The sequence below is a fragment of the Trichechus manatus genome, unplaced genomic scaffold (genome assembly GCF_000243295.1).
Source record: "Trichechus manatus latirostris isolate Lorelei unplaced genomic scaffold, TriManLat1.0 scaffold00007, whole genome shotgun sequence".
In the NCBI taxonomy this organism is placed as follows: domain Eukaryota; kingdom Metazoa; phylum Chordata; class Mammalia; order Sirenia; family Trichechidae; genus Trichechus; species Trichechus manatus.
This window is the reverse complement of record NW_004443943.1, coordinates 18,847,082-18,859,690: the sequence shown is the minus strand read 5'-3', so window position 1 is coordinate 18,859,690 and position 12,609 is coordinate 18,847,082. Positions and strand designations below refer to the sequence as shown.

Genomic DNA, 12,609 nt, shown 5'->3' with positions numbered 1-12,609 from the left:
GTGTAAAATAGAATGATGAGATGGAGAAGGCGATTAGGGACCTATTCTGGCTTAGGCAATCAGTGAAAAACTGAGGAGGTGATTAAGCTGAGCCCTCAATGACAAAAGGGAGCCATCTGTGTGAAGATCTGGGAGCCTTCCAGGTAGGGAATACGACTAGCACAAAGGCCTAAGAGAAAGCTGCTGTGCTGGGGAGACAAGATGGGAGAGGCAGAAAGGCGCCATCGTAAGGAGTTTGGATTTTATCCTAGATGCAGTAGAAATCATAGCAGGGTTTTAAGCATGAGCATCAAATGATCTGATTTACACTTTTAAAATATTACTTTTTATTAATTAGATACACCATTTTAAATGGTATTTAGAAAAGAGGAAAGGACTGGGTATAGATTTGTAAGTGATCTTGTAATAATCAAATATATTAGTGTTGGACTGACCTGTTTTTAAATTCTGTCTCATACCACTTAACAGCTGTGTGTCCAGGGGAGTTGCATAACGTCTATAAGCTTCAATTTATTCATCTGAGAAATGGGGATAATAATCGTGCCTCACAGAGTTGTACATAGACGATGCATATAAAATATTTAACCAAGTTACTGGCACAATAAGTACCCACAATATTATTAACCACATAGATAATTCTTTTTGTTAACTATGTGACCTTAAGCAAGTGACTTAACTTCTGTGTCACAATTTCCTCAGCTGTGAAATGAGGATAATAGTAGTACTGGTTCAAACACTTACCTGAAACCCCTACCAGATGTTTTTCTGAATTTAGAATTTTTTCAGATTTTGAAAAGTAATCTAATGCATATACCATATATTATGTAACACCCCAGCAGTTTCTATGCAAAAACCTTATAATCAAATACATTTATTATTCTGCAGCAAAATATATAAGTAGTCATACTAAGAGGAATGAATAATAGACTGTAAATAGCCACATATTAGTTCAGGTCAAGTTATTTTTTCCTCTCAAATTTTATTTATTTTGTTGTTGTGGAGAATATACACAGCAAAACATATACCAATTCAACAGTTTCTACCTGTAAAATTTAGCGACATTGATTACATTGTTTGAATTGTGCAACCATTCTCACCCACCTTTTCTGAGTTGTTCCTCCCTCATTAACATAAACTCATTGCCTCCCTAAGGTTCCTTTCTAACCTTTTGAGTTGTTGTTGTCAATCCCATATAGATAGTTCTTAAAAGAGCGTAATATTCAAGGCAGGCCTTTTTCACTAGTTAAGCTACATTATTGTTTGGTTTTAAGAATACTTCAGGGGATATTTTTGGTTGAAGGTTTAAAGATTATTTCAAGGCAATAGTTTCAGGAGTTCATCCACCCTCCATGACTCCAGAAAAGTTTGCCATCCTCACTTCCAAGGACCACTCTGGCTGTACTTCTTCCAAAACAGATTTGTTTTATTCTTCTGGCAGTCCATGGTATATTTCTTCACCAACACCGTAATTCAAAGGCGTCAGTTCTTCGGTCCTCCTTATTCATTGTTCAGCTTGTGCATACAGACAAGGTGATTGAAAATATCCTGGCTTGGGTCAGTCGCACCTTAGTCTTCAAAGTGACATCTTTGCTTTTAACACTTTAAAGAGGACTTTTGCAGCATATTTGTCCAATGTAATACGTCATTTGATTTCTTGACTGCTGTTTCCATGGGTGTTGATTTTGGATCCAAGTAAAATGCAATCATTTACAACTTCAGTATTTTCTCTGTTTATCATGATGTTGCTTATTGATCCAGTTGTGAGGATTTTTATTTTCTTTATGTTGAGGTGTAATTCATCCTGAAGACTGTAGTCTTTGATCTTCATCAGTAAGTGTTTCAAGTCTACTTCACTTTCAGCAAGAAAGATTGTGTCATCTGCATGTTGCAGGTTGTTAATGAGTCTTCCTCCAATCCTGATGCTACATTCTTCTTCGTATAGTCCAGTCTCTCGGATTAACTTGCTCAGCATACAGATTGAATAAGTACGGTGAAACAATACAACCCTGAAGCACACATTTCCTGATTTTAAACCACGTAATATCCCCTTATTCTGTTCAAACGACTGCCTCTTGATCTGCGTACAGGTTCCACATGAGCACAATTATGTGTTCTGGAATTCCCATTCTTCACAATGGTATCCATAATTTGTTATGATTCTTAGTCGTCATTCCCCTCAACGTCTTGAAATTCTCACTTCCCCTGACTCTCCAAGTTTGCTGTTGGAATAGGTAGAGCAACAGGAAGCTTGGGAAGTTAGGGGAAGTGAGAATTTCAAAAGATTAAAGGGAATGAGAACCAGGTATAGATCATTGGTTTGGATAATTTATACACCCCTGAAAAAGTAAATGTGAGACTTTTCAGGACTGTTGACTGGGAACAAATGAAGGATGAGGAAACAGGTGGCATATGTACCGCGTTAGAATTTAATTCCCATCTAAACTATCAGCAAGTATGAAAATAAAATCAAGAAATACAAGGTCTCAACATTTTTACCTCCCATGCATCTTCTTTTAGGAAACTAGTATGTTCTCTACTAAAATGAGGGAATAGGCCAAGAAAGAGGAAGATACAGAAATAAGGTTATATAACAGAGAAAAGTGGAGAAAGAATTCTCAGGACAATGTAAGTACAGTAAGCATACAAAACAATCAGTCTAGACTGGAGTAAGATGACGAAGGGATTTCAAAGGAAAAAGAAGAAACTGATTTCTATGTGTATGACCAATAGAATTTGGGAGAAGAATTAATAATAGGTATATAGACAACTAATAAAAAACAAAGTGATTATTAACTTGAGGACAATAAACAGTTGTGCAGGAAGGGAATGTAATTACATTGCACCATGTGGCTCAACTGGAAGGAATACTTACATAGCATAATAACGTAAACTCCAAATGTTAATTTAAATATTGTGAAACTGTTATTTAGTTCGTGAGGATTGTAAAATGTGTGCATGTGGTCATATAAGAAAGACAAATACTCATTGACCATATTAGGAGTCAATTGATATTGTCTCAATAGAAAATAAAAATTTAATTCACTATAAACATATTGTTTAGAAGTTTCAACATACTCAAAGGAACATCCAGAAAAGTTGAAAATGGCTGCCTCTGGGAAATTGAAATACAGTAGTAACTAAGCCAGACAGAGTTCTTGCTCTTGTGGAGAATATAGGAGGATATAATTTAGTGGGAATTACACAATATAAAACAGTGTGAGAAGTATTATGAGAGAAGTACAAAATGGAACACTTGAGGAATGGCTCTTCTGCTTTATTGAGTTTTATAGTAAACTAGTCTTTGCCAGGGGACTGTATTTGTTTATATACTTACTGCTGAAAAGCTTCATTAAAAGGATCTGTCTCTGTTCAGTGTCTTGACTGGTGGATACACAAGCCCACATAGGTGGCAAAATTGTATAGAACTAAATACACTCACACACATACACATGGAAATATGTGTAAAACTGGAGAGATCTGAATAAGATCAATGGACTGTATCAAAGTCAATATCCTGGTTGTGATATTTAACCTACAGTTTACAAAATGTTACTGTTGGGGGAAACTGGGTAAAGTGTACAAGGGATCTCCCTGTATTATTTCTTACAACTGCATGTGAATCTACAATCACCTCAATAAAAAAAAATTCAAATAAATAAATGGTGAAAGGAAGAACTATTGAATAAAGAAGGTTGGACAATTGGCTCTCCAGATAGAAGGAAATATCAGATCTCTACTTCATACCATATGCCAAAATAAATCTTTTGTGGATCAAAGATCTGAAAATGAAAACCAAAACTGTAATAAAACTATTAGGAGACTATACTGCAGAATATTTTGACCTCACAGTACGAAAGGATTTCTTAATGCACAAAAAATACCATTGAGGAAAAACTATATAAACTTGAACTCATTGAACTGTGAAACTTCTCTATTGCAAAAGGAAAATATCCAGGGGCAGGGAAGAAAGACTGGCTTTCTATGCTGTCTTTTAAGAACAAGTAAGAACTTTTCCAGAAGCCAACAGCAAACTTCTCAGTGTGCAGAATTAGGTTACATCTATTACTAAATCAACCATTGGCAATGGGGATGAAATTATCCTTAGACCACTGAGGAGATGAGTGGAGTCAGCTTCCCCTGAAGCGCAAGGATATACTGGGAGAGATGGAAAGATGCCTGCTTCACCTCCATGCATCACACATGCAAGAAGAACAAGGGAAAGGAAAGAGGAAGGGGTAGTGACCACCTCAAGAAAGCAAAAATCTTCCCACCAATTCTTACAAGACTTATACTTAATCTCATTGGCCAGAATTGTATCACATGGCCATTATAACTGCAGGGAATTCTGGGAAGCTCATGGAATGATACCTGCACAAACTTTATACTTCTCATATGATCAAAGGTATTTAGGTATAAGTATAAAAATACAGATTATCCAGTTAAATTATTTAGACTTTTAGATCAAAATTAGGAGAGCTACAGTTACAGTATATTGTTGTCTTATGCCAAACACAAAAATAAATTTAGATGGGTTAAATATTTAAAAAATAAATAAAAGGTTAATACATAATGCATATATATTTCATGTATAAAATCTCTGATGATATTTGGGATGGATAAGAACTATTCTTTCTGTAGTAAAGTGGGAGAAGGGCAATTGTGAAAGGCAGGTAGAAAAGGGGAACCAGCATAATACCTCAACTATAGGCCCATTCTGAGGCCGAGGGTTGAGATAAACCTATACAAGAAAGCGTACACATGGAGGTAGAGAATCTAGAAATTGATTTCCTTAAAACTATTCACAGCTGTACATTTCTTGAAAAGTTTTTGGATATCCCCAAGGGTACACATGTATCCCAGTTTAAAGACCACTGCTCTGGAGAAACACTCATGTATACAAGAAAATCTCTACAAGGGTGTTCACTGCAGCAGTATTTATCTTATAGAAAACCTGGAAATAACCTAAATGTTCAGCAGCAGAGTAATAGATAAATAAAAAGTAGTATAGTCGTATGATGGGATACCAAATGACAATAGTTAACATGAATAAACTAGATCTACGTATGCCAATAAGGACAAAGCTTGAAAATGGAGGAGAAAAATGGGATTTGAGAAGGCTGATGAAAGTAAAATAGTTATCTGTCTTTTATTTTTCTTAAAAAATTATGGACACAGACATGACAACATATTAATATATGTTAATTCTGGGTGTTAGGAATACAATTCTTATGTTTATTTTGTCATTTTCTATTTTTCCAAGATTTTATTATGAAATTCTCAAAAAATACAGAAATTTTCAAAGAATTATGTGTATACCTATCATCTGGAATCCACAATATTTTACCATATTTGCTTATTTGCTTTATCACGTCTTTTATTTGTCTCCCTCTGTTCATATCCATCCATCATATTTTTTACGCAGTTCAGAGTAAGTTGCAAACGTCACCATGGATATCATTAACCTGGGTTCAATATTTGTTTAGAGGGGTTTTTTTTTGGGGGGGGGGAGATAAAATTTGCATGCAATGAAATACACAAATTTTAGGTATAACTCAAACCCTTACCAAGATGTAGAATAGTACCATAATCCCTAGAAAGTTCCTTTATACCTCTTCCAGGTCAATCCAACAACCACCCCACTGCCCCCTAGGCAGCCCTGTTCAGATTTTTTTCTACCGTGGATTAGTTTTGCTTGTTATAGAACTTTATATAGACACAATTATATAATATGGGTTCTATTGTGTCTGGCTTCATTTGCTCAACATTATGGTCATGAGATTCATCTTGGTTGTTGACTGTTGCAGAGTTCATTCCTTTTTATTCCTGAGTACTAAACAAATTGTATCATAATCTGCTTATCTATTCACCTGTTGATGGATATTTGCGTTGTTTCCAGTTTGGGGCTATTATGTATAAAATGCTATGAACATTCTGTTTTTCTTTTTTTTTTTCAGTTTTGTATCCTGTTTTATTTTTATTTAATACTGTAACATAATAATTTTCTATAATGATGATATTGCTAAAAGAAACACAGCATTTGCTATAGGGCTAGGACTGTTATAAGAATTTTACATATAATGACTCATTATTCCATATTATTATATATTTTTAAAAGACAATATTCAATCCATCTGCAGATGTACTATAATTTAATGTTGTGTTACCTCTTTGACATGTTTTTATTTCATTTTAATTGTGTTGCAACATATATAACAAGACATTTGCTATTTCAATCTGTCTCAGTTATCTAGTGCTGGTATAACGGAAATACTACAAGTGGATGGCTTTAACAAAGAGAAATTTGTTCTCTTACAGTGTAGGAGGCTAGAAGTCCAAATTCAGAGCATAGGGGAAGGCTTTCTCCCTCTGTCAGTTCTGGAGGAAGGTCCTTGTGATCAATCTTCCCTTGGTATAGGAGCTTCTCTTTGCAGGAACCTCAGGTCCAAAGGACGCGCTCTGCTCTCAGTGCTGCTTTCTTGGTGGTATGAGGTTCCCAACTCTCTGCTTGCTTCCTTTTCCTTTTATCTCTTGTAAAATAAACGGCCATGCAGGCCACACCCCAGGCAAGCTCCCTTTACATTGGGTCAGGGATGTGAGCTGAGTAAGGGTGTTACATCCCACCCTAATCCTGTTTAACATAATCTAATCTTGCCTCATTAATCACAGGCAGAGATTAGGATTTACAACACACAGGAAAATTACATCAATCACAAAATGGAGGACAACTACACAGTACTGGAAATCATGGCCTAACCAAGTTGACACATATTTTGGGGGGACACAGTTCAATCCATGACACAACCATTTTTACATGTACAATTTAGTGACATTAATTATGTTCACCATGTTGTGCAAACATCACCACTATCCCTTTCCAAATTTTTTTTATCACCCTTAAAAGAAACTCAATATCCCTTAAGCAATACCTCCGCATTTCCCCCTTCCACCCACCACCAACAAACTTTGGTCTGTATGCATTTGCCTGTTCTAGATATTGCTTATAAGTAGAATCATACAATATTTGTCCTTTTGTGTCCGACTTATTTCACTCAGCATAAGGTCTTCAGAGTTCATCCACGTTGTAGCATGTATCAGAACTTCATTTCTCTTTATGGCTGAATAATATTCCATTGTATATATGTACCACATTTTATTTATCCATTCATCTGTCAGTGGGCATTTAGGTTGTTTCCACCTTTTGGCTATTGTAACTATGAACATTCTTATACATGTCTTTTTAAAATTATTATTATTTGCTTTTATTCACATAAAGAAACACTGGAAAGATAAATAAGAAACTAATAAAATTATGTATTTGTTATCTGTTTCTGTGTAACAAGTTACTCCAAAACTTAGAGGCCTAAAACAACAAATATTTACCATCTCACACAGTGTCTGAGGACCTGGAGTCCTGGAGTGGCTTAGATGGATGGTTCAGGGTCTCTCATGAGGCTGCAGTCAAGCTGTCGGCTAGGGCTGTAGTCATCTCCAGGCTCCACTGGAGCTACAGAATCTGCTTCCAGGCTCACTCATGTATTTATTGGCAGGCCTCAATTCCTTGCTGGCTGTTGACGGGAGGCTTCAGTTCCTCACCACGTGGGCTTCTTCACAGGAATGCTCACAGCATATAATCTGGCTGTCCCAGAGTGAGTGATCCAAGAAGCCAGGGACAGTGCACGCCAGCAAGAGAGCACACAAGACAGAAGTCACGGTGTTGTTTATAACTTAATCTGAGAAGTGTCTTGTGAATATCTTTTTGTGGTATATGTTTTCATTTACGTTGGGTAAATAGCTAGGAGTGGAATGGCTGGATCATAGAGTAGGTGTGTGTTTAACTTTATAAGAAAATTTCAAACAATTTTCCAAAGTGATTGTACCATTTTATACTCCCATCAGCAATGTATGAGAGTTCAACCAATCAACTTTTTGACTTGAGCACTGTATTAGGTACAAAAGAGGTGTAAGAAATTATCCTTGTCTAAAAAGGTTATAAGAAATTATCCTTGTCTAAAAAGGTTATAAGAAATTATCCTTATCTAAAAAGTTGACAATATAATTTGAGAGATTAGGCTAATACCCATGAAACAGAAAATTGAATATTAAACTGTGCAAAGCTGATTTTACATTCAGGAAGAATCATGTAGTCTTAAGAAACTGATTGGCAGGAGCTCCCCCTCGCACGCTCCCCATAGATGTTTATTGGGTCAAGTGCTGCAGCTCACCTTATCTGAGGAGAAAAAGGGAAGGAGGTGCTATGTGGACTCTGTTCCTTATGGTAAGATTTCTCCTTTGTGGAACTCACAGGGCAGGACCAAGCAGACAGTCACTGAAATTATCAAGAAATTTCACCCCATTGTGAGCTATTACGTCGTATATGGTAGGAATCTAAACAGGCCTGGATCAGTAATAAACAAGATTATTTTTTAAAAAATGGACAATGGACGTGAGGAACCCGGGGTTGAAAGAGGGAGAGTGCTGTCACATAGCGGCGTTTGCAACCAATGTCAATCTATGTATAAATTTTTGAATGAGAAACTAATTTGCGCTGTAAACTTTCCACCTAAAGCACAACAAAATCTTTAAAAGATTATTTTTAAAAATTAGTGTTAAGGTACGTATTTCATGTTTTCTCACACATCTCACATCATGAACTAGTTACTAGTTTTAAAAAGTAACTTGCCCCTTTCTGACATGGTGCGGCCCATCTGTATGCCCTTACTTTTTCCTTTGGTAACAATGTTTCTCACAGCAAAATACGGTCACTGGAATAACAATTATGACTTCTTGGATAATAAACTTTTTCTTTGTAATAGTGCAGAATGCCACAAGATGTCACTCTTCAGCTGGGAAACTATTTCTGTTGGGTTCTGTATCTAACAAGGAATCCCAGAGCAATAGACAAAAGACGCATCAGTGCCTTTACTCACACAAATACAGTTTTATGGGGAACAGAGAGTTTCCATCTGTGAAATCTATCTATAATTTAGCTATTCTTGTTTATGGAGCATGTTAATATTTCTTAACTTCATAGGTACTAATTGGTTTTCATTACAAATCATATTGGTGTAGTTAAGACACCCACTACCCCATCTGTCAGTTTGTCATACTGTGGTGGCTTACCGGTTGCTATGATGCTGGAAGCTTTGTCACCAGTATTTCAAATACCAGCAGGGTCACCCATGGTAGATGGGCTTCAACAGAGCTTCCAGACTAAGACAGACTAGGAAGAAAGGCCTAGTGATCTACTTCCGAAAATTAGCCAGTGATAACTCTACGGCTCACAACATAATATTGTCTGCTACAGTGCTGAAAGATAAGCCCCCTAGGTTGGAAGGCACTCAAAATACGTAGTGGCCACAACAATGGACTCTAGCCGACTTGATGGAAACTAGCAAGAATCATTTAAGATATAACTAACTTTGAACATGGTAGTAGTGAAATACGAAGCTAAAATATAAGGATCATTCATCACTAAAAGTCAGGTGGTTTGTGGCTTTATCACTAAATAGATGTGTGATTTTAGACAAGTCATTTAATCTCTGATTTCATCACAGTGGTATAAGCTTCTTAAGTCAATATACACTACTATATATTGTAAATGGTTAATGCACTTGTCTGCTAATGGAAAGGTTGGCGGTTCCAGTCCACCCAGAGGCACCTTGGACGAAAGACCTGGTGGTCTACTTCCAAAAAACCAGTTACTGAAAACCTTGTGGATCACAGTTCTACTCTGATGCACATGGGGTCGCCATGAGTCTTAATCAACTCTATGGCATCTGGTGTTTTTGTTTTACTATACATTTAAATTTAGATACATTTTTCTAATTCTAAAGTATTTTGATTTTTAAAGTAGTAATCAAATTATAACTGCTCAAATACAATACTAATGGGAGTTCAGTAATGGAAAATACTGTCCCCAAGAAGACATTAGGAAATATAAGGAGACTTCTTGACATCTTGGAAAAGTATTTTAGGAAAATATTTATTTCTGTCAAACAATTATAGTCAGAGGTACAAACTCTTGAAATTAAAAATAGATCACATTTATTATCGAGAACATTTTTTTAAATGACAGAATATCCTGAAGTTCAAAGAGACAGCTTTGCTTAAATATAAAAATTTCAAGGTTCAATAACACATTCTTACAGGTCATACCATTTGAATCAGTAATATTATCTTGCAACTATAATCCCAATAGACTATTTTTTTAAAAAACTTGTAATTTTTGTAAGATGTTTACAGCTGATTTATAATACCTAAAAACAATCAAAAGCCCAAGTGTCTATCCCTGGGTGAACTGCTGGACACTATGGCATGTTAATGAACTAGGATATTATATTTTTATTAGTAGTAATAGTTATTAAGTTATTAGGATAAGAAAGACTGTCAAAAAAGATGAGTGAACATATAGGACTCAGAATGACATGAAAAACAGAAAGAATGTAAATAGTGTAATTGTATAAATAGTGCCTAGTTTAGAATATTAACACTTGTTTTGTTTCATTTTATTTTGCTTAACTCTTAAAACTTACATTTTCTGTTTAACTATTTTCAGATGATTAAGTATGTAAAGGAAAATAAAAGGATGATTTAAGAGCCACGTTGTAAACAGTCGAAGCAAAATACATGACTTGAATTTCATGTTACAGTGCCACTTCTATCATATCTCGTGTGTGTGTGCGTGTGTGCGTGCGTGTGCGTGTGCGTGTGCGTGTGTGTGTGTGTGTGTGTGTGTGTGTGCGCAGGGTGGTGGGAAATCTCCCAGAGTGAGAGAAGTTGGGAGGGGCATAGTGGGGAAGCCCCTCCTGTCCCATTGATAACACGTTCATTCTCAGGCAGCAGGCTAAAACAGACTAATCTCTCATGCAGTCGTTCTGTCTATCCTAATAAGGCTCCGCCACCAGTCCCAGAACTCGGTAAGTTCAAACTGCAGTAAAAGTGCATGTTTCCGAGGAATAATCTGAAATGGTTTCGTAGATAGTTTATTGGATGGCGGAGAGGGAAGGGGGTGGAAGTTTTAATTAATTGTCAAACATCACTTTGCTGTTATATTTGCATGGGGAAGACAATCCCAATGCACAAATGGTTTCAAACCAATTTATTAGGTAGTAATTGATTTTCCCCCAGGAAAGCTCTTCAGAGGGGCCCCCTAGCACCGGAAACCAGCAAGTAGAAAGTCGGGGGGGGGGATTCGCAGGTGCACATGCCTGCGCGAAATGCTGCGCTAGGCTCAGCCGGTGGCCATCTCTGCCTCTGTCCGCAGGTCTGGGGGATGCTCTTCGTCCGACCCTGTCTCCGCTGAACCTCCCGGGTCCCAGAAGAGCGGAGCGCGGAGGCGGACCCCACAAGCCATGACACCACCAAGGGTGCAAGCGTCGCTCTCGCTGCTGGTGCTGGGCGGCTGTCTCCTCGCGGCCGCCCAGAGGGACAAGGGGGCGGCTCGCAGCGCGGCGCAGCCGGCCGTGATCTCTGCAGGCCGCTCCTCGGGCCGCTTCATCAGCCCCGAGCAGCACGCGTGCAGCTGGCAGCTCTTGCTGCCCACTCCGGGGGCCGCGGCGGGCAGCGAGCTGGCGCTTAGCTGCCAAGGCCCGGACGGGGCGCGCTACCAGTGCGTCTACCACGCGGAGCCGGAGCGCTGCGCCGCCTACGCGGGCCGCGGCGCGCACTACTGGAAACAGGTGCTGGGCCGGCTGCGCAAGAATCGGCTGCCCTGCCACGACCCTGTGCGGCTCAGGTCCCGCCTGTGCTACGGCAAGAAGGGCCACGACGCCGAGCTGCGCCTCGCGCCCCGCGCGTCCCCGCCCGCGGGCCCCACCTCCGCTGGCTTCCCCGGGGAGCCCAAACCGCGGGCCAGAGGCCGGGGACGGGCCCGGGAGCATGCGCCCGGCCCAGCCGCAGGGGCCCCGCCTCCCACGAGCACACCGTCCAAGCAGAGGCCCTCTGAGAAGAAGACCAAAGGGGGCAGGAGGAAGGGGATCTCGATTCTCGACGAGGAGCGACCCCTGGGGACCGGGCTAGACCTCGACGGGCCAGACGAGAACGCCGAGCTCACGGAGACCTACTGCGCTGAGAAGTGGCACTCCCTCTGCAACTTCTTTGTGAATTTCTGGAATGGCTGAGGCTTCTGGCCCGGGGAGGCGGGGGACGGACGAGGGGCTAGGTGTTTGTGTATGGGGGGTGGGGGCGCGGGCAGCACGGCGGGGAGGGGAAGCTAGGGGCATTGTTAGGGTGAGGGATCTAGGGATAGAGAGTGGGGAGGAGTCCAGCTTCTAGAATGGGAAAGGGCTCTTGGGATGAGAGTGTAGAGGTACGGAGAATCTCTGAGGCAGCAGAGAAATTTTAAAAGAGTCTCAGTCTTGACTAAGAGCAGAAGAAATAGTGGAAACAGAAGTAGCCATACCTTAAATATGCAAAAACTATAGACTGGGGAGAGAGACGGGCACATAGAGAGGCTGAGAATGAGGGGGAAATAGAGTGACTAAAGTGATGCGAATTTTCGGTCGGAAGCGGCATACAATGTACTGTTTATGCATTTATATTAAAATGTAATCACAAGCAATTGATGACCTCAATCAGGATGAATTGTTCACAGTGACTTCTCACCTAATC

General features: G+C 39.3%; 1 protein-coding gene across 1 annotated transcript; it reads left to right on the top strand.

Moving 5' to 3' along the window:
* Positions 1–11,351: 11,351 nt before the first annotated feature.
* FGFBP3 (fibroblast growth factor binding protein 3) lies at positions 11,352–12,119 on the top strand. The gene has a single exon (XM_004369926.1). It carries the CDS (start codon positions 11,352–11,354, stop codon positions 12,117–12,119), a length of 768 nt encoding a protein of 255 aa, XP_004369983.1.
* Positions 12,120–12,609: the final 490 nt, after the last annotated feature.